Source organism: Panthera pardus, unplaced genomic scaffold, assembly GCF_024362965.1.
Source record: "Panthera pardus isolate Hobbes unplaced genomic scaffold, ASM2436296v1 HiC_scaffold_11, whole genome shotgun sequence".
NCBI lineage: Eukaryota > Metazoa > Chordata > Mammalia > Carnivora > Felidae > Panthera > Panthera pardus.
The window spans coordinates 47,009,484-47,032,435 of record NW_026526666.1 but is presented as its reverse complement, the minus strand read 5'-3'; the positions used below and the strand labels follow the sequence as shown (position 1 = coordinate 47,032,435).

General features: G+C 34.7%; 1 protein-coding gene across 1 annotated transcript in view; it reads right to left on the bottom strand.

The window, feature by feature from the left end:
* Nucleotides 1-21,842, bottom strand: part of NEGR1 (neuronal growth regulator 1) — an 843,544-nt gene extending 821,702 nt beyond the window's left edge. Inside the window, exon 1 of the mRNA XM_019448884.2 lies at nt 21,552-21,842. Coding sequence (XP_019304429.1) covers nt 21,552-21,727 — 176 coding nt within the window. The 5' untranslated portion in view covers nt 21,728-21,842. The remainder of the gene's footprint in view (nt 1-21,551) is intronic.
* Between the last annotated feature and the right edge of the window lie 1,110 nt (nt 21,843-22,952).

Genomic DNA, 22,952 nt, shown 5'->3' with positions numbered 1-22,952 from the left:
GTATTCACTGTGAGCCAGGCACAGTTTTAAGTAATTCACAAGTTTTATATAAATAAATCCTCATAACAACTCTGTAAAACATGCATTATTATTATCTCAACTGTACAGATCAGGGAATAGGTACAGGGAGCAAGCAACTTGTCCTGTCCCAGTTAGTGGCAAAGTTGTGATTCAAAATAAAGCAGAGTCAAGTTTCTCAGGATCCACATAAGAGTGAAAACATATGGTATCTGTCTTTCTCTGTATGGCTTATTTCACTTAGCATCACACTCTCCACTTCCATCCACATTGCTACAAAGGGCCATATTTCATTCTTTCTCATTGCCACATGGTACTCCACTGTGTATATAAACCACAATTTCTTTATCCATTCATCAGTTGATGGACATTTAGGCTCTTTCCACAATTCGGCTATTGTTGAGAGTGCTGCTATAAACATTGGGGTACAAGTGCCCCTATGCATCAGTACTCCTGTATCCCTTGGGAAAAAAAAAGAAATCTAATTCTCTAGGGGGGTCTGGGTGGCTTAATCGGTTGAGCATCTGAGACTTCAGCTCAGACCATGAACTCGCTGTTCCTGAGTTTGGCCCCTGTGCAGACAGCTGACAGCTGAGAGTCTCCCTCTCTCTCTGCCCCTCCCTGCTCACACTCCGTCTCTCTCTGTCTCTCAAAAATGAATAAACATAAAAAATTAAATAAATAAATAAATAAATAAATAAATAAACAAAGCAGAGTGATTATAAGGATGACATTATACACTTCAAGGACCCTGTTACCCTGTCAAGTACTCCTCAAACCAACTCGTCCCAGTGAAATACACTGTGGATGAAATATACTTAAACAGTTGGTCAAATTGGAAAATATTTAAAAGAATTCCACACTTGCTGCATTATTTTATCATACAGTAAAGCAGTCAACGTTCTTAAAAGCTGACATTTACATGTAGATTGGGTAAATACACTCCTTTCTAATAAGTTAAAATACTATTTTTAAAAGTATAAATGCAAAATAGAATTAAAACAATTCTTGTGGATTTAAAAATAATAAATTTTAAGCACAAGTTTAAATAAGAAATATTTAACCATGTCAACATACTCCTTCTGAAAGATTCCAGACATAGTTACAAGATTATGACTTTTGTTTATTTTATACACTGAGATGTATTTTAAAAGGGTCACAAATAAGTATGTGATGAAAATATCATTTGAGCATTTTTACTCAAGGGAGAAAAATGTTTTACAGTAATGTCAAAAGTAAAAAGGAACTCAAAAATTAATGAGCCTAAATAAATGGCTATAGAAATGCATAACTTTTTTCATTACTATTTTACAAATTCGTATTTGTTGACATTTAAGTTCATAACCAACTTGGAGACAAGCATTTTAATTTTAGCACCTAGAATGATATTTTTTATAAACATTCTTAATTTGATCACTTTAAAACAATAAAATTGTGTAAGAACCTTCTAATATGTATACATTATATATGTATATACATATAATATGTATACATACATAACCTTCTAATGTGTATGTATGTTTCCCAAACTCTGTTATGCAGAACAATGATCTGAAAAGATACTTCTCAGAAAAAAATATCCAAGATAAAACAATTTTGGAGTAACTACATATTTGGTAAAATTAACAATTAACATTGTCACATTAAATAGTGAGAAACTTGCAGTTAAAAAAAATATTGTTTCTAAAACTTATTTTTTACTGTCAACAAAACCTTATTGAGCAATCCCCAGTGGGTTGGGCACTGTTTCAGCCCTGGAGATAAAGCCTCACAGAAAGCATGCAAGGTCCCCACTCTTACATAAAATTAGAAGGAAAAAGACAATTAATTAATACAACATATGATAGAGCCTATCACATTGAGGAAATAGGCATGTCATGTCATGTTGAAAACCAGTCATGTCTCACCAGAGGTCTACCTCAGATGGGGTCACAGGGGCAGGCTCCTAAGAAGTGTCTAACCTATAAGAAAATTGGGGAAATCAAAGGTAATACTATATGTGAAAATAATGGGATCCATAAGAGCAAAATGGTGAAGATTTGGGAGATAAGGTTATACACCCTTAAATCCTGGTTAGCACTGAGAGTTCTCCTTAAGAGAATGCATTTACTTTTTTTTTTTTTTTTTTAATAGCCTGAGGAGACATCCAGGTTGAACATCCTAAAAGAATACTAAGTGTCCATTACTCTCCTCCTTATTAGTAATGCTGTTTTCTTCTCTAGTTGTTTTCCTGTCAATTGGTTTACCTGTCAGATTATAAAATCCTTGAGGACAAGATTTTTTTTTTTGTCTTAATGAATCCCAGGAACCTAGCATGATGCTGTCATATACTGAGTGCTCAAGAAATATTAGTTGTATCAATAAATAAATCATGATTATCACTTCTCTCCAAAGAGCAAGAGGCATGTAGTTTCTTCTATTCTTTATAAATATCAATTTAAAATGTTATTTTAATCCCTCTTCAAGAATATGGAGTAAAGGAAGGTGCTTCATTTCACAGCTAGGGGCACATTATTTGAAGATATTAACTTTCTAAAATTTTTCTTCATAGAATAATCTTTAGGAATGTCTTAAAAGTTGGATTAAGATCATGTTGATCAGCCAGTCAAAAGGTAATTTATCATATACATACCCTAAATATTTTGTTTTCACTTAAAAATGTATATTCATGTATCAGTCTTAAAAGATTGAATAATTTCTTTTGTTAACAAAAATGACCACTAAAATTCCACACTATGTCTTATGCCACATAATGCTCCAATTAAGATGATCAGACTTTCAGTTTCTGGTTTTTCAAAGTGTTATGAGAATTTAAAGATACTTGTGAAGCATTCTCAGTGTAGAATACATCTAAATTGTAATTATTTTCTTACAAATATTTTAGTTACTCCACGTACATCTAGTTAAACATAATTATTTTCAATAATTGCCTATTTTCAAAGCATTTAACATTGTGTTTGTAGAAACTAAATTTTTTTATAACACATATTATAACTGATTCTACTAATCTCAGAATTCAACTGACAGGAAGAAATGTTCACGTACACAGTAAAGAGAAGTTTATGGCATGCTGTGGGCACCAGTTCGAATTTTTTAGAGGAAACAAAAATTGTTGATCAAATACAGATCAACTAAAAGAACTTTTGTATTAACATTGCATATATCAGCTTTCCCCATGGCACCATTGGGGAAATTCTGATCAAAACTGATTAACGTTGTCTATTATCTTATTATTGTAAATTATCTATACAAATTGGATGTTTGACTTCTCCAAAAGGACTGTTACAAGTTTTTTACATTTAAGTAGTTTGTTTTGTTTTTGAATTAAAAAGGGAAGGAAAATCTGTTGTTAAAGTTAAATATAAGCTTAATAAAAGCAACCTTAAATAATACATTAAAAAAAACTGATGATGAATATATCTAGTGAAAACAAAATAAAACAGACAAAAAAGAAACCCTGTAGAGTTTAACGTTCTATTTACTTGAAGTCTGTTCTATCTCTATTGAACCACTGCTATGAAGGCACTTCTTTCTACAAAGAATTTTATCCTTTTGAGCTCCTTTACTTGCTCCAAATTAAGCAAGATGGTAACATAATTTCCCCATTGTGCAATTAGCTAAAGAACTAGCATTAATGGATATTCATCATCTCCTGACACTTTCTTCTCTCACGGTACAGAGTGAGGAAGAAGGTATGAAAGCAAAAAGGAAAAAAAGGGCAGTGACAAAAGGCAATGACAATAATAAAATAGGGGGAAAACATTAAGTAATTTTCTCTCCAGTACTCTTCATTTTATTTTCCTCATGTGATTTTATTTCTCCTTAATGTTACCATTATTTACTCAACATACACTTACTTTGTAGAATAGGGTAAAGTATGATAAGAAAAGGAGCACAAAATAATGGAGGTTAGAGATATCACTAGTCATGATAGGTATATTCAATATGGAGGGCAAAATGAAACGTTCTGAAGCCCTATTGAAAAAAAGATAAAATCTGTAACGCTGAGTAGTTTATACAATCAGTAATATGAAGAAAAATATCGAGCAAGAAATCAGTTTGAAAAAACGTTAACTATTCATAACCAAGAAGTCTTTAAACATCTAAACCTGTACTTATCCCTTTGTAAAATTGGAATTTTAATACTGGTCCTGCTTCCCTCATAAGGATGTTGTGATGTTTAAGTAAGATGACATAAACAATACAACATTTCAAAATACAATTATTATTTTCAAGTATAAACTAAATATGTTTAAATTTTATTTCAAAATTTATAAGATATATTTACAATCATATCTTGATTTTTACTTTATTGGGATTATGGTCTATTACTAAATAGCCAGAGACTCTGTATTAAAGGCTTTTAAATACAGAAAAATCTATACTAACTGATTAAATATATTTCGAGCAACTATGTTATTTTTGTTTTCTGATATCTACCATCTTACAATATCTTTTATTATCTTTCAAAGTAAATAATACATGGAGAATGAACAGTTTTACAGTAATATTTAAAATAGTTGAAAATTTTAATATTTTTAATATTATTTTTCTAAATATTTAAAATATTTGAAAATTTTAAATATTAAAATAAATTATAATATTATAAAATAAAAATAAATTATAATATTTTATACTATTTACACAGATCAATTATTTTTAATGACAGTAAATACAGTCCTTAACACCCATAAAATGTTTACTAATGTACAGACCCTTTTGGTACTGAAAGAATCAACATTCAAAATACCAGCATTTTATTTCTTCTTAGGCAATTCTTTTTGAACACAAAGAAAATCTGAAAAAATGTACCAAAGTCTAATTTTTCTATAGATGGAAGATCATTATCAAGAACTTACTTTATAATATGTCTGTTTTAAAAGTACTTATGTTAATGCAATAAATTTATAACTCATTATATAAACTACTGTCCCAAGTAAATTTCAAATATACAATTGTCATTTCTTCATAAAATAGTTCAACAACATACATAACATTTTTTCTTAATCAGAAGTTAGATAACTACACAATTACTATCAGTTTATGTACACTTTTGTGTCAATTTTTTCTCCACACTAAATTAAGTCTAAACTCTTGGACAATCTTTTTGTTTTAACCATGCTTGATGACAGTAGCTATTTGTCTGTTTGACTACCAACCTATATGTTTATATCAAAAAAGAATAATTTTAAAAAGATAATAAGTTGACTCTTCCATTAAGAAGATAGTTTTGGTGGGGTGCCTGGGTGGCTCAGTCGGTTAAGTGTCCCACTTCAGCCCAGGTAACGATCTCACTGTCTGTGAGTTTGAGCCCCACGTCAGGCTCTGTGCCAACAGCTCAAAGCCTGGAGCCTGCTTCAGATTCTGTGTCTCCCTCTCTCTCGGCGCCTCTCTCAAAAATACACATTAAAAAAAAATTTTTTTTAAAGAAGATATTTTAGGGGACTCCTGTGTGTCTCAGTCAGTTAAGCATCTGACTTCGGCTTATCTCGTGATCTCCCGGTTCCTGGGTTTAAGCCCTGTGTTGGGCTCTGTGCTGACAGCTCGGAGCCTGGAGCCTGCTTTGGATTCTGTGTCTCCCTCTCTCTCTGCCCCTCCCCACTTACTCTCTCTCTCTCTCTCTCTCTCTCTCTCTGAAAAATAATCATTAAAAAAAAAAAGAAGATAATTTTTGTTAGCCTTTAATTAGCTTTTTGGTACTGAAAGCAATCAGCTTCAGTATTTCCATTTAATCTTAAAATATATCAAAACTCCTCTTTTGAATTTTTTCTAAGGAAAATAACTGAGATATGAATGCCACAATTTAATGTAACTATTAGGAATTAATTTTTATCCTAAAGTATGTCTCTAATTTACTAGGAATAACATATCAGTGGTTAAGAGTGGTTCAAGGAAATGTAAGACTATCAAATAAACTGTAGAATGTCTGCTAATACATACTACAGGCATCAGAAACCAAAGTTCTTTACCTCTAAAGCCAAACTAAAGATCTGTTTTTTCAATCTCTAAGGCATGTAATATTAAGTATACTCATTGGGAACTTATAAGATATTTGGAAAACCTGCAATGAGCTGCCTTGTTAATTTTATGAATTTAAAAAGTATTTTCATATCAGGCTATAGAAATTATAGGCATTAGCATCATTATCATGACACAATGTTCTTCACAATTCTCCCACTCTGACATGTATTTGGTCCCATTAAACTGGAACTTCATTCTTCCTCCCCACTTGTGATATCCTATTTTATGAGCCTCCACTCAAAAAAAAAAATTGAAATAAAAACACTACAGCACCCTTCAGTCTAGAATACAAGTGATTTTATTTAATAAAGTACCAAAAGAGTACCCCCCATCTGATTTTTAGGTAGTGTTACATTAAAAAAGTAACACACTGCATAATTCCTAAGATGATCTTTTTTGAAAATATTTCCCATGTAACTCCCAAATCAAACATGCAATGACTCTATTGTGAGACTAATTGTTTTAGATTCATTTACTCATTTCCACAAAAATTTTTCTACTCAACAAGCTTATTTAAGGCCGAAGGGATACAAAGGCAGTTAAGGTAAAAATTCTAACTTCACAAGGCCTACAATAGGGTAGACATATCTCATAAAACATGTACGTAAATAACTAAAATCCAAGGAAAGAACTACTTATGTTCACCAAACACATTTTATAAAATCCAGCATTAATGCAAGGTAACTGGGCTTACAAAGTCATGAAGTGCAGATACATACATATATGTACATATTTGGATAAATAAATTTGGATCTATATATATCTCTATATCTATATATATAGATATAGAGATAGAGATAGATATATCCAGGTGTTTAAATTTTTGCTTTCAAATTTTTCATTCTGAGCAGCTAATAAAGGTTCCATGAAAAAATTAGCATTAAGCTAAGTTTAAAAAATGAATAGAACTCAAACATTATTGAAAATCCATCTTGTAAAATCAACTGATAAGGAAAAGAAAGCCCCACAAAAGGGGAGGCAATAGCAAGAAGTCTTATCTAAAGTAAAAGATAATTCATGAAGTAAGTCCCCAAAGCATGCTGGAGCATAGAGAAGTAAGCACATTACCAGAGGATCTTGATTTTGTCTGCTGTCAGATAATCCCCTAAAATTATTAATGAAGTTTTATTGTTAATGATATTTCTAAAAATCCTAATAGCTACCATTCATTTACTGCTTATTTTTACCAGGCATGATGCTATGGAGTCTACAAACCTTATCTCATTTAATTCTTACAATCTATAGTTTAGATAGTATCATTAACCCATTTTATAGAGAACTAAACTTAAACAGTTTCCTGATTCAATTTTATTCAATGATTCAAAGAAATATGCCACTATTTTTCAAGGGCCTAACCTAAATACACTTCTAGAATAACTAGAAATGGGGAAAAAATGAGGATATTGAAAAGTTTAGGATGATTTGAAAAAGCACCATATTCCTGTATAGGAGAAAAAAAGTGAATAGATGTTTTAACATAAATGAAGGAAATTAACAAGAATTTACCTTTAATGATTTCCCCATATAAACATTATACAATTGTATGCTACTTGAAACTAGGTGATAAATAAGTCTAGATATTGCCTGCCAGAAACCAATTGATTATATAAGTCACATAAGAAGAGAATTTTTAGAATACTCCAAGAAAAGTCAGAAAATCAGCTCATCAATTGTTAAGATTAGGGAGAAGTGTCATCCATTCCATTAGGGGCAGGAGGCTCAGGATAATTCAGAAAATGAAGTGGCAAAAGTAAGGAAGTGCTATTTAACGAAGAATCATTTGCTGAAGAATTCCAAATTATTAGCCAGGTGATAATTATGAAGTGTTCCTTACATATATCACCATCCTACACAAGAAAAACAATAATGAAAGCGTACTGAGAGAAGTCTAGGATTTTAGAAAAAAACACATAATAATGATAAGAATATTTTAATGCCAAGAGAAGAAATTGTGAAGAAGAAAATATAATCTTCATGGACATTCAAAATATGTCAAAAACTAACAACAAATTTAGGGAGAAATAAACGTACAAAATTATTCAAAAGAGAGCACAGTATGAAGGAAGTAAAACATCCTAGAAGAAAAAAAAATGAGTCCAAGAAACAAACAAGATAAATGAGATGTTCATCATATGTTCAGGTTAAACCTACTTTTCACAGTATCAGAAAGATGCCTTGTATTAAAACTAGGTGAGTCTCAGAAGTTATTGGGGAACAGAGAATGCAGGAAGTATAACATATAACAATTCCTTCAAGTAGATAGTCCTGGCCATAAGTTACAGCTGTATTAAAGGAAGACTGAAGAAGGGAAAAAGAAAAGACATTGACATTGAGCACCACTGTGCAGAACACGGCTTTTGGCAGTATCCACCGGCATTATTACTAGGATTTACAGTATTCATTGTATTTACCAGTATTCACTGGCATTAGTACTAGGATTTACAGTAAGTACAGGGGTAGCTATCAATATTTCCATTTTACAGACAAGAAAATGGAGTCTCAGAAACTATTAATCTCAGAACTAATAATTGGTGAAGTAGAAAGTCAAACATAAGTTCTTTACACGATACAACACTGTTTAAGGATACAGGTTGAACTACATTGAATGTAAATTCAATGCAAGGAACCTTATCTCTTATCATGATGGTATCTCAAACTTAGTGAAAGTGTCTGGTGTCTGATGCGGACTCAATAAATATATGCTGAAAAAACAGGTGAATGAATATCTGGAAGAACATGTTCCCTATGGAAAAAACTATATGATTAGTGGAAACAATACAAAACAAATTCCTGAAAGAAGAAAGAAAAATGATCAATGAAAGTATTTAGTAAATATATTCTATACAAAAAGCAATATGCAAAGCTCTGTGAAGGATTTGCAATAATACAAGTAAATGAGTACTGTATAAGACAGAAGCTGTTATATTCCTTTGCAGAATCAAACATATAACAGTATATCATAATGAAAAATTGACAGAATAAACACTGTAAAATTGAAAGGTGTAGAAATTTGGAATTCAGGAAAGGAAGAGTTAGAATGGGGCTAGAAGGGTTGAAAATATTCTTGAATTATATGAGACAAAAATAGGACTTTATTTTGGGAAAGCTTGGATAGACAAAAAACAAGTCGACATGAAACTCTCCTCTTGGGTGCACACCTAAAACCTTGGGAAGGTAGATAAATAAACACATTAAAGAAGATGCTTAAATTATATACGATCAGATAAAAAATAAGTTTTCACTCAACTGGGCTATAAACTATATACACTCCTTTTACCAGCTAACAGAAAAGGCAACCTATCTAATTTCAGTATGTTTCATTTTATCCATTGACTACAGTTAAGCATAAGACTCAAAAACATTTTTGACATGTTTAATGTAATTGGAGTAAAAACATCTTTTATAGGTCTTTGAATTTTTTTGATCTTCCCATCTATCTTGGGAAATAATGGTGCTCCTTAGGCTGCCTAACCCTTTTCAAAGAAGGATTTGAAATCAACTTGGTTCAGCTGTTGAGAGTTATGCCAGAATTAGTATTCAAATGACTTAATTGGGAACTCAGAATACTATAGCAAGCAACTACCGCTTTTCCTTTCTGTTAAGGACTAGAGTACACAAAATGCTCCAAGAAATATTATGACTTTTTTTAAAAAGTGAGGATGGGCCACGGAGGCACACAAGCCTAGCACCAAGCCATGGTTATGCCATTTACTACCTATATTAAAGTTCAGGAAGTTATTCATCTTCTATAAGTTTGTTTCTCCAAACCTCAAGTAGAAAAGTTGTAGTCTGTTGTAAAAATTCAACAAAATAGCCAATGAATGCCTCACTATATAAATGTATTCAAAGCCATTCATTTTTTTCCCTTGTATTATCAGTAACTTCTAATCATTAGGGATGAAATCATTGGATGAGAGATTTTATTTCATAATATTTATAATTTTAAGAATTCACTATTTTCCAATCACTTGAGTATGTAATAGATGTATGCATTTAATCTCACTTACAATCTCTCGTTTTTCCTCATACATATAACATACCTTGATTTTTTTTATCATTGTTGGCTAATCAGCAAATAAAATGCAACTAGTGCTTAATAAGTGTTTAATAGATGAATTAGCAATAAATTTACTCATTGTTTTGATCTTTTTCTTAGTAAGAGACACAAGATAGTAGAAAAGCCATGGAACTTGGGATAAAAGGATCTAGATTTGAATTCTCACTCAGCTACTACCCGTTTTACCTGGGACAGGTTAACTTATTTTTCTAAGCCTGAATTTACTTGGCTATAAAACTGGGAAAGCAATAACTTATTGCATATTGTTGTGAAAGTATGTCATATATAGTAGGTACACAGTGACTGTTAGTTGAAATCTGAATCATGATGATGATGGCTTTGTCATGATTATGAACCTAAATCACTCTGCTATGCATTTGGCAAATATGCAAAATTAAAGCAAGCGTATTTTCTGAGCTTCTCCTAAGTGTATTGTCTATGAATAAAATGGCAATATAGATGGAAAGTTCTTGCCCATACAGACTACTTCTAACTGTACTACCTTCAGCATACATACAGATGCCCTAAAGAAACGTAAGGGCATATCTAATCCTGAAGAATTATTTGCTACCCTATCCAGAACACACATTTGGCTTCTTTTTTATTCTCACCCTCTTATCGACTATTCCAATGTTGTCACCAGTTATCACCTCTTCTCTCCTAAACTGTCACAAATGTTAATCTTCACCCTCTAACTATTCCACTGCCATCATATTGTACTTTCTAATCCCTCTCATGTCTTCTCTTCTGTCTCTTTTCATTTCTTCCTCTGTTCTCGATGTTTCATGTGACCACCTAATTACAGTGATATTCTTACTTTTATGTTAAGTGAGTCAAATCACCATCAGTCTGTTGAGCATAAAATTTGTGGTTCCTGGAGTTACTGCATTTGCTTATCAGGCTCAATAACAAAAACACAATCATGTCCACTGAACAGAATCTTTAAAATACAAAATGCCAAGTGTTTAGCTAAACTGTCCCATGTTATTGCTGCCAAGTAGCACGCAGGGGCCTTGAACGCACTGACATTAGCCCCTTCACTTGTGCATCTCCAGAAGAGACATAAGCAAATCCAAGTTCCTGATACCACTTCCTCAAGGAGTCCTTGTGAGCAACATTCTCTCCTGCCTCCTCTTGTGTACCTTCCCCTTGTGCAAAGCTAAGATAAAACTCTACTCTTTTTGGTTAGAATTGACCTGATCTGAACCAAGACCCCAAAACACTCCACCCATCAACCCTCATAAAAGTATGTACTCCAGTTCAGCTGATCTCTCTACCTAGGTAGAGAGATTTCCCATAAGGCCCCTGGCAGTATGCCATGTGCTTCCTCCAGGACCTGTGAGTAATAAACATCTCTACTTCATTCAGTATCCCTTGTGGTTTTGTTGTTCAGTCACAGCTCACTATCTGACACCCTGGGGTTCAACAGGTGTTATTTTAACAAAATCATAGCAAAAATATATATTCATTGAATATTGTACAGTTGTACAATTGTGAAGCATATTGTAAATTATGCTTCACACATAATTGAATCAATGATTTAAATGGGGAAATATATACCCATACCAATAAGTAAATAGTGACAACAAATTTCAGATTAACAGTAGGAGAAGAAAAGCAACACAAAATTATTACCTAATATAAATTTAGTGCTTACTATGTGGTAGTTACTGTGGTAGCATTTTATGTGTATTATCTCATATAATCCATGTAGTTCTGTTAAGGACATACAAAGTGAGGGTAAGGCATTTATTTGTTCAAGGTCATGTAGCCAGTAAGTAGAGAAGTAGGAACTCAAATTCTCATAACTATCATTCTGGATACCTCAAAGCATGACAGGTTTCAATACAACTAAACAATACCAAAGGAGATAAACTCTGTGCATAAGCAAAAGTAACTTTTTATATCTATTATTCCACATTAATGATGTATGAGCAAAAAAATATCGATCAGTGACATATGCTCAATAAGACAGGAAAGCAATTATTCAAAGATTTATATATAATTTCCTGTTGTGAACATATTCCAAAAAATTAGCCCCTGACCGCACTGCAGGCCAAGATATGGAGTTATTAGGTATTTTTTAAAACAAATATAAATGGACTAGTAGCTTGGAAGGGAGACATATATCCGAATGTAAAATATGATTTTGGAACTTCAGTTTGTATAACATACATCACTTTATTATGGGAAGCGTGTAGGTTTAGGATTATTCCAATTATTTGATGAATTATATAAAATGAAATGTATTCATTTTATGGGAATTATTTTACTATAATGTATTCTTTTTATTACAAAATAGTATTTTTTTATTATTTCATTTTTATTATAATATAGTACAAATTGTGGGCTTAATTTTATGTCATCCCAGTGATTCAAAATTTTAGGTAATTTGATCAGAAGTCACTCATATAGCATAACACTTTCCTTCCTCACCTTCCTCCCTTGCCCATTACTCCTTCTCTCCTTTGAGTGCTTCAGTCAACACTAATAATGTGTCAAGCAATATGTTAACCAGTAGAGGTGCCATCAACTCTGCTGATCAATTACCAAGACATTAATGGAAAACAGGTTACTTACAAATCAAATATATCTAAATATGTTCTCCTATAAGAAATATTTTATCTATAAGATTAGGAAAACGTTATGATTCCTTTGATTTATTCATTTAATATCCCAATACAACAGTATGTAGTGTTATTGCAAAGAATACACAAACAATATTCTTGTCTTCTGATTATTGTTCTTATGTTCACAATGTCTCTTAAATCCTTTTAATATCTCTAAATTTAATTTAGCTGAATGAGAGGAAAGGAGTTTCTGAAGACAACAGAACACATTTTTCCCATGGCCCTTTTAAATCATCCAAAACTTTTCAGTACTTTATGGCAATAGCTTTAAAGAAACCCTATCTTGTAGCATCATCATGGACACTGGACCTATATCCAAACAACTTAGTGAAATTCACTGAAGAACAATTTAGTTCTGGACCGAAAAGGGTTATAAACATTTTCCTTAAATTGAACAAATTACCAGCTATCTGAAAAGTATAATGCACTGGCTACTGTTCAAAAGAGCAACACTTAACACTGGCAACCCTGCCAAATTCCTCCTTTCCTATATTCCCCTTTTCCTAGAAAAAGTGATTAAAAGACCAATTCCCATGCCAGCTGGATGCTTAAGAGCATCAAAGGTCCTCTGTCAGGATTCAGAACTTGATATGGCTTAGAAACCACTATGCTAATAGATAACCTCTTCAACATTATAAATCAAAGCCATATGACCACATTAAAATTCTATCAGCTAGTATCAATACCCTGTGGTTTATAAAGTACTGTTGACCTGCCTCTGGGAGATGGTTGGAATGATACAAAAGTGCTGCTCTGGTTTGGGGCATATAGCTACTTTTCATAATTGAGAGTTATCAGCCAGTTCTCTCTACCCCTGTATCTTTATTGATTTGATTTAATTGAATCCTTAGGAGAAAGGAAAAAGAAGCTCCACGGGTTGAGGTAGAAACAGAAAAAAATGTTAGGAGGTCACAACAGACATTTTGCTACTTTGAACTGTCTTTCTTATCTGATGATTATAATTGTAAATGGCAAAAGTCTTCCTATATAACTTAAAATCTTGGATCTTCTTAAAATTATAACCACAATTCAAAATCTTACAACCATACCACTGTGTCTCAAACTCTCCCTGCTGAAGCCCTCAGTAATACATCTAAAATCTTGCCACAGCATGTGCATGCGCACACACACACACACACACACACACACATACACATAAACACACACACACTAAAGTTTTATCAGACAAGACTTATCTTTATTACACAAAATGCCTTCTACTCTATTTGGTACATTTAATTTAAAAAATGCCTTTAGTATCCAGTACCTTTCTTCAAGACCCACTAGTAGGTTATGCACTGCAATTAAAAGATACTGAGTGATTCCAATGTATGTATCTTAACCCACTAGGACTTCTGCAGGAATTACGTAAGGCAGAGACTCTTGATATATAGATTCAATAAAAAGTACTTAATCATTACAAACATGTAGATCTGCCACAGTATTAAATATAACACAATCATTAAATGTGAAACAATTAATAAACTAAAGAACAAATACATTTATCCCTTTGCTTATTCTTCCAAGGATTCACTAATGTAAAAAATAATAGATGTTAGCCTGAAAAATGTAAGGTTCTGTATTAAGGTCTAGGAATAGATGAACAAGAGTCATAGCACTTACACACTCAGGTGGTTTGTATATCAAAATTAGCAAAGAACAGGAAAGTACATTTTAACAAAATATCAAAAAAACTGCTGTTAGTAAATTTCTTCAATATCTTGCAAATGATACTACATTTTTAGATATAAGGGACTAATTAAAATCTAGTTTGAGGGGCGCCTGGGTGGCTCAGTCAGTTAGGCATCTGACTTCGGCTCAGGTCATGATCTCACAGTTCGTGAGTTTGAGCCCTACATTGGGCTCTGTGCTGACAGCTTAGAACCTGGAGCCTGCCTCAAGTTCTGTGTCTCCCTCTCTCTCTGCTCCTCCCCCGCTCATGCTCTGTCTCTTTCTCTCTCTCCTTCAAAAATAAATAAAAACATTTAAAAAAATTAAAATCTAGTTTGATAATGATTATGGCCATATAGGAAAATCCTACATTTTACTCTCCAGTAGTTTGAGAAGTTCTTGTTTCCACTGGTGAATTTGAAATCCATAAAATACCAGACAAAAAAGCATGTGACCCAATTTAAAATTTCCTATACAAAAGCCAAAAGGCAGGTAATATGATTCTCCTAGGTAAAAAGAGCAATAAATTCTATTTTCTCTTATATGTAGGAAGTGTCAATGACAATCTATAATAGATCAGCAAAACTTTAAAATGGATGGCATGGCAGAGATCAAGAAGTCCAAGTTCCCTCCCAATTCAGAAATCCTCTCTTAAGCATCCTTGAGAGAGTCAGTTCATCAATGATGGTTTTAAGATGCCATCTTTCTTGCAAAAGTATGGAGAAATATACCAAAGGTAGAACTTTATCGTGAATGCTTGTTTATATTGGAACCAGACACCTACATAAGTGCCTTTCAGAAGGTATTTTGAAGAAATTAGAGAAGATGTCACATGATCTAATAAGAAAAAAGAAAACCTTATTTACGAATTTATGTCTTAATTTATCTCTTAACAGGATATTATAGAAAAGTGATCTGATTTCTAATCATAAGATTCAAATGGCTTGAGAGACTAATTTCTACAGTGGCCAAAACACTGGACTCATGTGCATTTTTATGACTATATACTTCATTAGAAACTGGAAATTTTGATTAGTTCCTCAGGTATTAAGCTTCATAAAAGAAAAGCCTTTAATTCCTATTGATTTCAATAGGCAACTCTGTAGGAATTATCTCAGCATTCGGATCCCATATCCACAAACAGGGGTTAGTCCTTCTTCTCTTTTGCTCAGTCAATAGAAAGAAAGAAAGAAAGAAAGAAAGAAAGAAAGAAAGAAAGAAAGAATTATTGAATCTTGCCAATATATATTCATCAGCTTCTTTATGTTCCCACCCATAGTAACATTATTAACTCAAATATTATTAATCAATGTATATTTAATTAAATATTTACACATTTCGTTTATTATTCTCACCATAATCTGGGTGCAGGAAAATCTTTCTTCTTTGTAATATGCCCTAATGTCATTATGGTTTAACTTCTATGCATGTCTCCCTAAACAACTCCTATATCTAGTGCTAGTAACCAACATTTATCATGCCATGGGCAAAGTAGTCATTTAATCAAATATAATTAAAATAACTGAAGCTATTACCTTTCACTATATATCAATCAGGGTTCCACTAGCAAAACTTAAAACATTCAGGTTATTTAAAACAGAGGGATTTAATGAAAGAAACTGATTACAAAGTGTTTAGAAAAGCTGAGAAGCCATATAGGTAATGGTAAGACAGCTCAGGAAATTAGAAGAGCAGGAAGCCACTACTACTCCTAAGATATGAGAATGAATAGATGAGAGTGTAAATAGAAGTCCATGAGCCAGTGATCCAGTGGAGGATGGAACAAAGAGGTTCCCCTGGGAGATGGAGACACTGCTGGATGCTGCCCAAAGCAATGAAGAATGGAGAGTCTCACTCATCACGTCCTCTCATCTCCCCAAACTCCCCTCCATCGTGCAACTACACAACCTGAAGGCAGATGACAGTGGCTGACTGGGAAATGTTGTCTCAGGGATTAGCTCTACCATCTATCTCCAATAGCCTAGGGTAGCAGAAGGACAAAGGTTGGACTGGTTAATTGGGCCCAGAACTGTCACAAACAAGATGTGAACATTCCTCTAAGCTCTTGAGAGGTCAGGTATTGCAAAAAAATAACTTATTTCATGGAGCTGTTTAATTTCAAAGCCAATCTATTTAAAATAAGTAGTTCATTAACATGAATGTGTTCAGAGATTTATACAATCACATGGGTTTATCAATTCTTCTAAACTGAAAAGACTAGGAAAAATAAATTTACCTAGAAAAAATTTAAAATACTACATTGTCCTTTAATATAACAAATGATTGTGTATTAATATACAAAGCAATGTGTCATGCTAATTGAACAGCTTTGCGAGTCACTACAGGTAACAGTGTAGCATTTTATTCTGTATTCTAGAACACATTTTTCCCAAATGACTCAGTAAGATAATCTATTTCCCCTTCTTTTTTAAAGAAGGGAAAAAAACTTCAGAATTTTAAAAATATTTGTTCAACACTACTTAATAAGCTTATAGGTCTTTAAACAATGCCTTAATATTCTAAACTGAAATCACCTACATAGTTGAACAATGTATTTGAAATATGTAATGCATCAATGTGCAGGAATGACTCAACAGACAATATTAGACAATCCAATGATATACCAAAAGCACAGCACAATTGATTTCTACTACTATAGGTAATTCTGCATTCTCATAAATAAATCCTTTACTTTCTTATATCCAATAGCATGCATTTCAAACCAAACTAATTAATGTAGTCTAATCAAAAGGCGAATGTATAGGACAAATAGTTCCAAGAAGTGATAAATACTCATCATATCCACTTATAAATCTACTTGCGAAAGTTTTGTGGCTTCCAACGAAAATATCTTCTGTGCAAATGTGCCCTATGTTCTCTGCTGTAAGCAAAAATCGTCCTTCATATTACAATATCATATTGGGATCTCATATAACCTCCATTCAAACCTACAGTGTTAAAATGACAGCATGTGTTCAACTTTGCTAAGGTAAAAGAAGATATCACATTTAAGAAAAGAATCTCTCTTCCTTTCTTTGATTAAAGCATGACAAGCAGAGAATAGGATATTTTGAATTCATATCAGGAAGGCGGCTTAAAATGTACAAAATTCATACAGAAGAGCTGAAGTTGAAACAGATTGAAAGAATTAACTTAAAAATGACATGTATTTAAGAAAATGTTCAGGCACTGTGAGGATATAAATGAGGATGTTCCTTGTATTGTTTCCAAAGAATATTACACATTTTGGACATGTTAACATAGCTGTGTTTGTTAATAAGGTACGAATAAAGCAACTGATTCACATTAAAGCGACTGCAAACCAATATTTTAAAAGTCATCTGAAATTGATGTACTGATCCAGAACCTTATTATGTTTCCCTTGATTCTCCAGGTCTAGAAACAGAGGGTCCTGCAATGTGACTAATGTGGTTCTAGCATCTTCTGTTCTTTGCTATGTCACCCCAGGAAACATTAACTCCTATCTTCCATGTGCTACAAAATGCAATTTGAAGACTGGAGAAAAAGTTAATTTCTCCACATGCAGATTAACAAATTTGGTTAGGCATAAAATACATAAAATAAAATATGTATTAAACATAGTAGCAATTTAAGTTAATATTTAATAAATTAATGCAAATATTAATGTGTGTTTGTAGCAAATTACAATGCACTCTAAGACATGCACGCATTTAATGAAATCCAAAGTTTAAGTAAAGGAGGTACCAAATTCTCTATATTGAATAGATGTATCATTAAATACATTATCAAGAAGGTCCAAATAGCTCAAGTGAATCCTTCAGAGATTTATCAGTGAATAACATTATTAGAAGTAAGGGGAATTTTGACATTTAATATATTGCTTCACTAACTTTAAAGGCAAAATTCAAATGATAAGAATGCTGCAATTATGAAATGGAATTTCATTATAAGTTCACTATTTAAGCTAAACAGAGAAGATGATTTATAAAATGATACATATAGTTAGATCACAGAATGATTTCCGTTTCGTATCATAATGCCACTTAGGGAAACTTTTGTTTTTCTTGATTTTTTTTTCTCTAAAACAGACATTCTGGCATTTAGAAGATAGAAATGTATCATTTGACCTTTAAACTTCTGTTTCATTAATGTAACCACAAGCAACAGAGTCACTGACCGACATTTTTGCACTTTCGGGCCTTTAGCTCTTAAAGTTATTTGATAACTGCTATACCACTACTTGCTTTTTATTAGAGACACTTTTGAGGAATGTGTTACATTAAAAATAGAGCCTACTGGGTAAAGCTTAATGAATGATATCATGTAATTCAGTAAAGTGTTCTCCTGAACACCAGATTTTTGTACTTTGATGTGAGGGGGTGTATGCAGGAGGGTAAATTTTGTTTTGTTTTGTTTCCTAATTAATTAGAGAATACCATCAAATATAATTCTAAGTCTCCAATGTAAAAACATAAACTATAACTATGACATTACTTTTGATAAGAAATGTGGCACCTGACTTACACACTCAATTAGTCCTTAAGCTCTGTCTGTAGTGGTCTATGAACAGAGTAAATGCCAGATGCAGAAGAAGAGTCAAGAAAAACAACTCATACAATTTAACATTTTTTTAACAGAGAGAAAATTTCTTATAAATGCATACATTAAAATAGTTTAAAAACCTATGAGCAATGTAGAAAGGTAAAAAGTGGAATACTCCCTAGAGAATTACAGAATTTGTACTACCCAAATTACTTTGGGTAAAAAGTAATGCTGATAGGATTTCTGTTTCATATGACACAAAATTTTCTGTTTATTAAAAAAATAAACACCGTAATTGGTAAAAAAAAAAAAAATCACTTAGAAGAGACAGATTCTATTCTTTCTAAAAAGTTTAAAAGTCAAAAGTTCTCTAATTAAGATATTACAAAACTCAGGACACAGCCTATAAATGGATGTGGTACCATGTACACAAGTAAACAAGGACTGCACCAAAGCAATAACACTAGAAAGATATTGCCCCCACTAGTTAGAGAAGCTTCACTATTGTAAGTGATGGGTGAACTAAATATAGGTCTCCTAGAAGCAGAATGTGGTTCCAGCTATTTTAGTTAGCCATAGCATGTATTAGATTCATTAGAAATAAAATGCCAAGATATATCATCAAAAGGCAAGTAGTCTATCAAACCCTTTAGGTTGAAAATGTTAATGTTCATTACAAATAAGCAGTGCACTGCTACAAACACATAGATTGCAGCCCCCATGATACGTGTTTGCAGCCTCTGAAGATAGTGTTTCGTTCTTACCACTGTTGTTCAAACTTCCAAAACAAACTTAATATAAAAAAAAGAAAATGTGCATTTTATTTATACCCTCTATGTGACATAGAATTCATAGCTTTTACCAGCAATGAAAAGGTATTAAAGTTATAACAAATTATTTGTTATTTTTGTATACATTCAGTGGCATTTTGTATTTACAGCAGCAAAGATAACATATATTATAAAAGCATATTAGTTATTAGGGTATGTCAGAAATTATTATAGTATTCCACACAAATTTGGACTCATAAGCATGTTTCAGAAGGTGTAAAACATATACCACACCCAGAACCCAGATCATTAAATTTAAAATATGTTGCACAATTCAAACAGAAACATAGCCTACTCTCTTTCACCTTAGACATGCCGCGTATACTGATTTTGTGCATCCACACTTACAAGCCAACTACCACCCAGTGGAGAGAAAGAAGATCTTTCAGGGAGATTTGAAGTGTACGTCAGTTGGGGGTGACGGGGGAGAAGGTAGGGCGATGAGAAATGAAGGAAAAAGAGTGTTTAGCCTTGTTTAGATCTAAGCACTGCTGATCATCAATTCATATTTTCACAAGAGAAAAAAAAAAATGTTTCCAGGATCTCACTCTGCAGTGTTGCTTTGGGGTAAAATCGGGCTACGGATGTTCACTAATGACAAAACATTTTGGTGCTCAACCTTAGGGAAAAGAAGGGAGGAAAGAAGGGTGAGAAAAAGAAGTAAAGCTAAAGATGGAAAGAGGGAGGAAGGAAAGGAGAAAGAAGAGACAGAGAAACAGAGAGAAAGAGAGAGAGAAACATAGAGAGAGGGACCATGTGTACACATGTGTGAGAGTGACAGTGTGTGGAACGGTAAAGGAGTGTGTGCCTTTTAAACAGTGAAAGAGAACGTGAATATGAAAGTGGCTGTTAGAGCACGGAAGGGCCAGTGTGTGTGAGGATGTGAAACAGAGAGTATGTGAGTGAGTGTGTTTAAGGGAAAGAGCTTTGTGAGTGTGAGAAGATGGTACTGTAAGGGTTCAGAGGGAACATGCATGTGTATGTGACGATGATGGGAAAGGATGTGGGAAGAAGGATGGGGAATGTGAGTCAAACACAGGGAGACAAGACCACAGAATAGGAACATTAATAAGGGAGAAAAAGAAGGGATGGAGAAAGGTGAAGAGTGGAGGAAAGGCGGTTAAATATGATCAGAAATCAGAGTGGTGAAGATATACAGGAGGAGAAAATAGAAAAGGGAGGAAAGAATAGAGAGCACAGAAAAGGGACGAAAAGAGGCAATAGAGGAAAAGGAGAGTAGGAAGGAAGTGGGAAAATGGGAAAAGAAAATGAGGAGGGAGAAAAGAGAGAGGGGAGAAAACGATCAGCGGAAAGAAAGAAAGCTGAGGAGGGAGAAATTGAGCCTAAGTGTCCAAGTGAAAGGGAAAATAAATGGGAGCAGGGAGGCAGCAGTTTGAAAAAGTCGCTTAGGCTAGAGTAAAATAGAAACAAACCTGATAAACTTGTCAGACTCTCCACGAGTACCCCATGACAGTAAAACAGAGACCTTGTGAATTGAGTTTCAAAGTGGCACCTGCCCCTCCTAAACCTCACACTTCACTCATCCCTGGGCTACTTGGCGTTCCCGCAAAGTGCTTTAGCATCACGCGTCCAGCTTCCTACCTGCCCCAGCATCAAGGGGCCAGGCACCGGGCAGAAGCAGCACCTGTATTCCTTGCGGTGTGGTTTTTTGATGGTGATCACCACCAGCATTCTTACTCGGGGTTAAATAAATAAATAAATAAATAAAAGCAAGAAGGGTGGAAAGAGACACAGAAAGAAAGACTGAGACAAGTACGAAAAGCACGCCGTTCATCCTACCTAAGCACCGCCGTGTCCCCTTTTCTGACCATCATGTTGTCCACGGCCGCCCAGGGGAAGTCCACACTCTGTCCAGCCGGGAGGCAGGAGGGTAGCAGGCAGCACAGGCTGAGGAGCACCGCCGCCAGCCACTGGTTCGAGCAACAAGCACCCTGCACCAACAGCATCATGTCCATCCCTGCTAGGGCTGCTCACTCTCCAGCAGCTTTCAGCTCGCACTCCCCCACCCCCTGGTGCTGGCGAGTCTTCCCGGGAACCAGGCGGCGCGCCACAGGATTTTTTTTCTTTTTTTTTTTTCTTTTTTTTTCTTTTTTCTTTTTTTTTTTTCTTATTTTGTGGGGGGAGTTTTGGGAGGTGGGGGGTGGGGGGTTTCTTTCCTTTCTTTTTTTTTTTCCTTCCCCCTCTAGTTGTTGGCTGTTGTTTCTCTCTCTCTCTCTCTCTCTCTCTCTCTTTTTTTTTTTTTTTTTTTTGCCTCCCCTCCTCCTTCTCTTCGCTTTCCCTCCCTCCCTCCCCTCCCACCCCCTGGCACCACACTACACCTCCTCTCGGTTGCGTTTGGCCGAGTCCGGAGTGAGTCTAATTCTCGGGCGGCTCGCACACCATCTAGCGAGGAGGCGAGCGCGCCGGCGAGTGAGGGAGGAGGCGCGGCGGCGGCGGAGGCAGGGCGAGCGGCGGCGGCGGGCGGCTGCAATCGCAGCAGCAGCAGCAGAAGCAGCGCGGGGCGCAGCGGCGGCCGCTGGCCCCCGGGCTCGCGCGCGTTGCCAAGCGGCCGTTTCCTTAGCAACCCCGCCCGGGGACTGGGGATGCAGCGGGGTGGGGGGGATGAAGGGGAGAAAAAAAAGAAAACGGGGGAAAAAATCCCGAGGAGGTATATCACAATTACGCAAAGTGAGAGGAAAAGAGAGCTGGGTCTTAGACAAAATGCTACCCTTCTTGTCATATGCACTAGAGATGTTTTGCTAGAAAAGTCTCCGCGTCGGTGCTGAGGTGAAGAGAGCCGAGGGGCGCATTGCTTTTCCTCTCTGGTGCGTTTTACCTCATGAGACACCGTAACTTTAAAGTCCTCCAAGTTGTAGTCGGCGCCATCATGACGCTGAGGACCGTGAGATTTTATTGTTTATTTTTTTCCAATCTCGCTTGGGCGACGGCACTACAGTCGACAAGTTGGCTACAACCGGCCAACTAGTTCACTCTTTACCTCTTTTCGGAAATAGGTAGGACGGTGGCGGGAGCGCTGCTTTTTGAGGGCACCTGAAAGGGTGCGTGCAAGGCCCTGCGGTAGCGAAGCTGGTGTGTCTACTGGGTCAGTCAATACGGATTGGAGGGCGCCCGCTACCCGTCCCTCGTGCATGCTGACACTAAACGGTGTGTGTGTGAGGCATGGTCGAAGCGGAGGGTGTG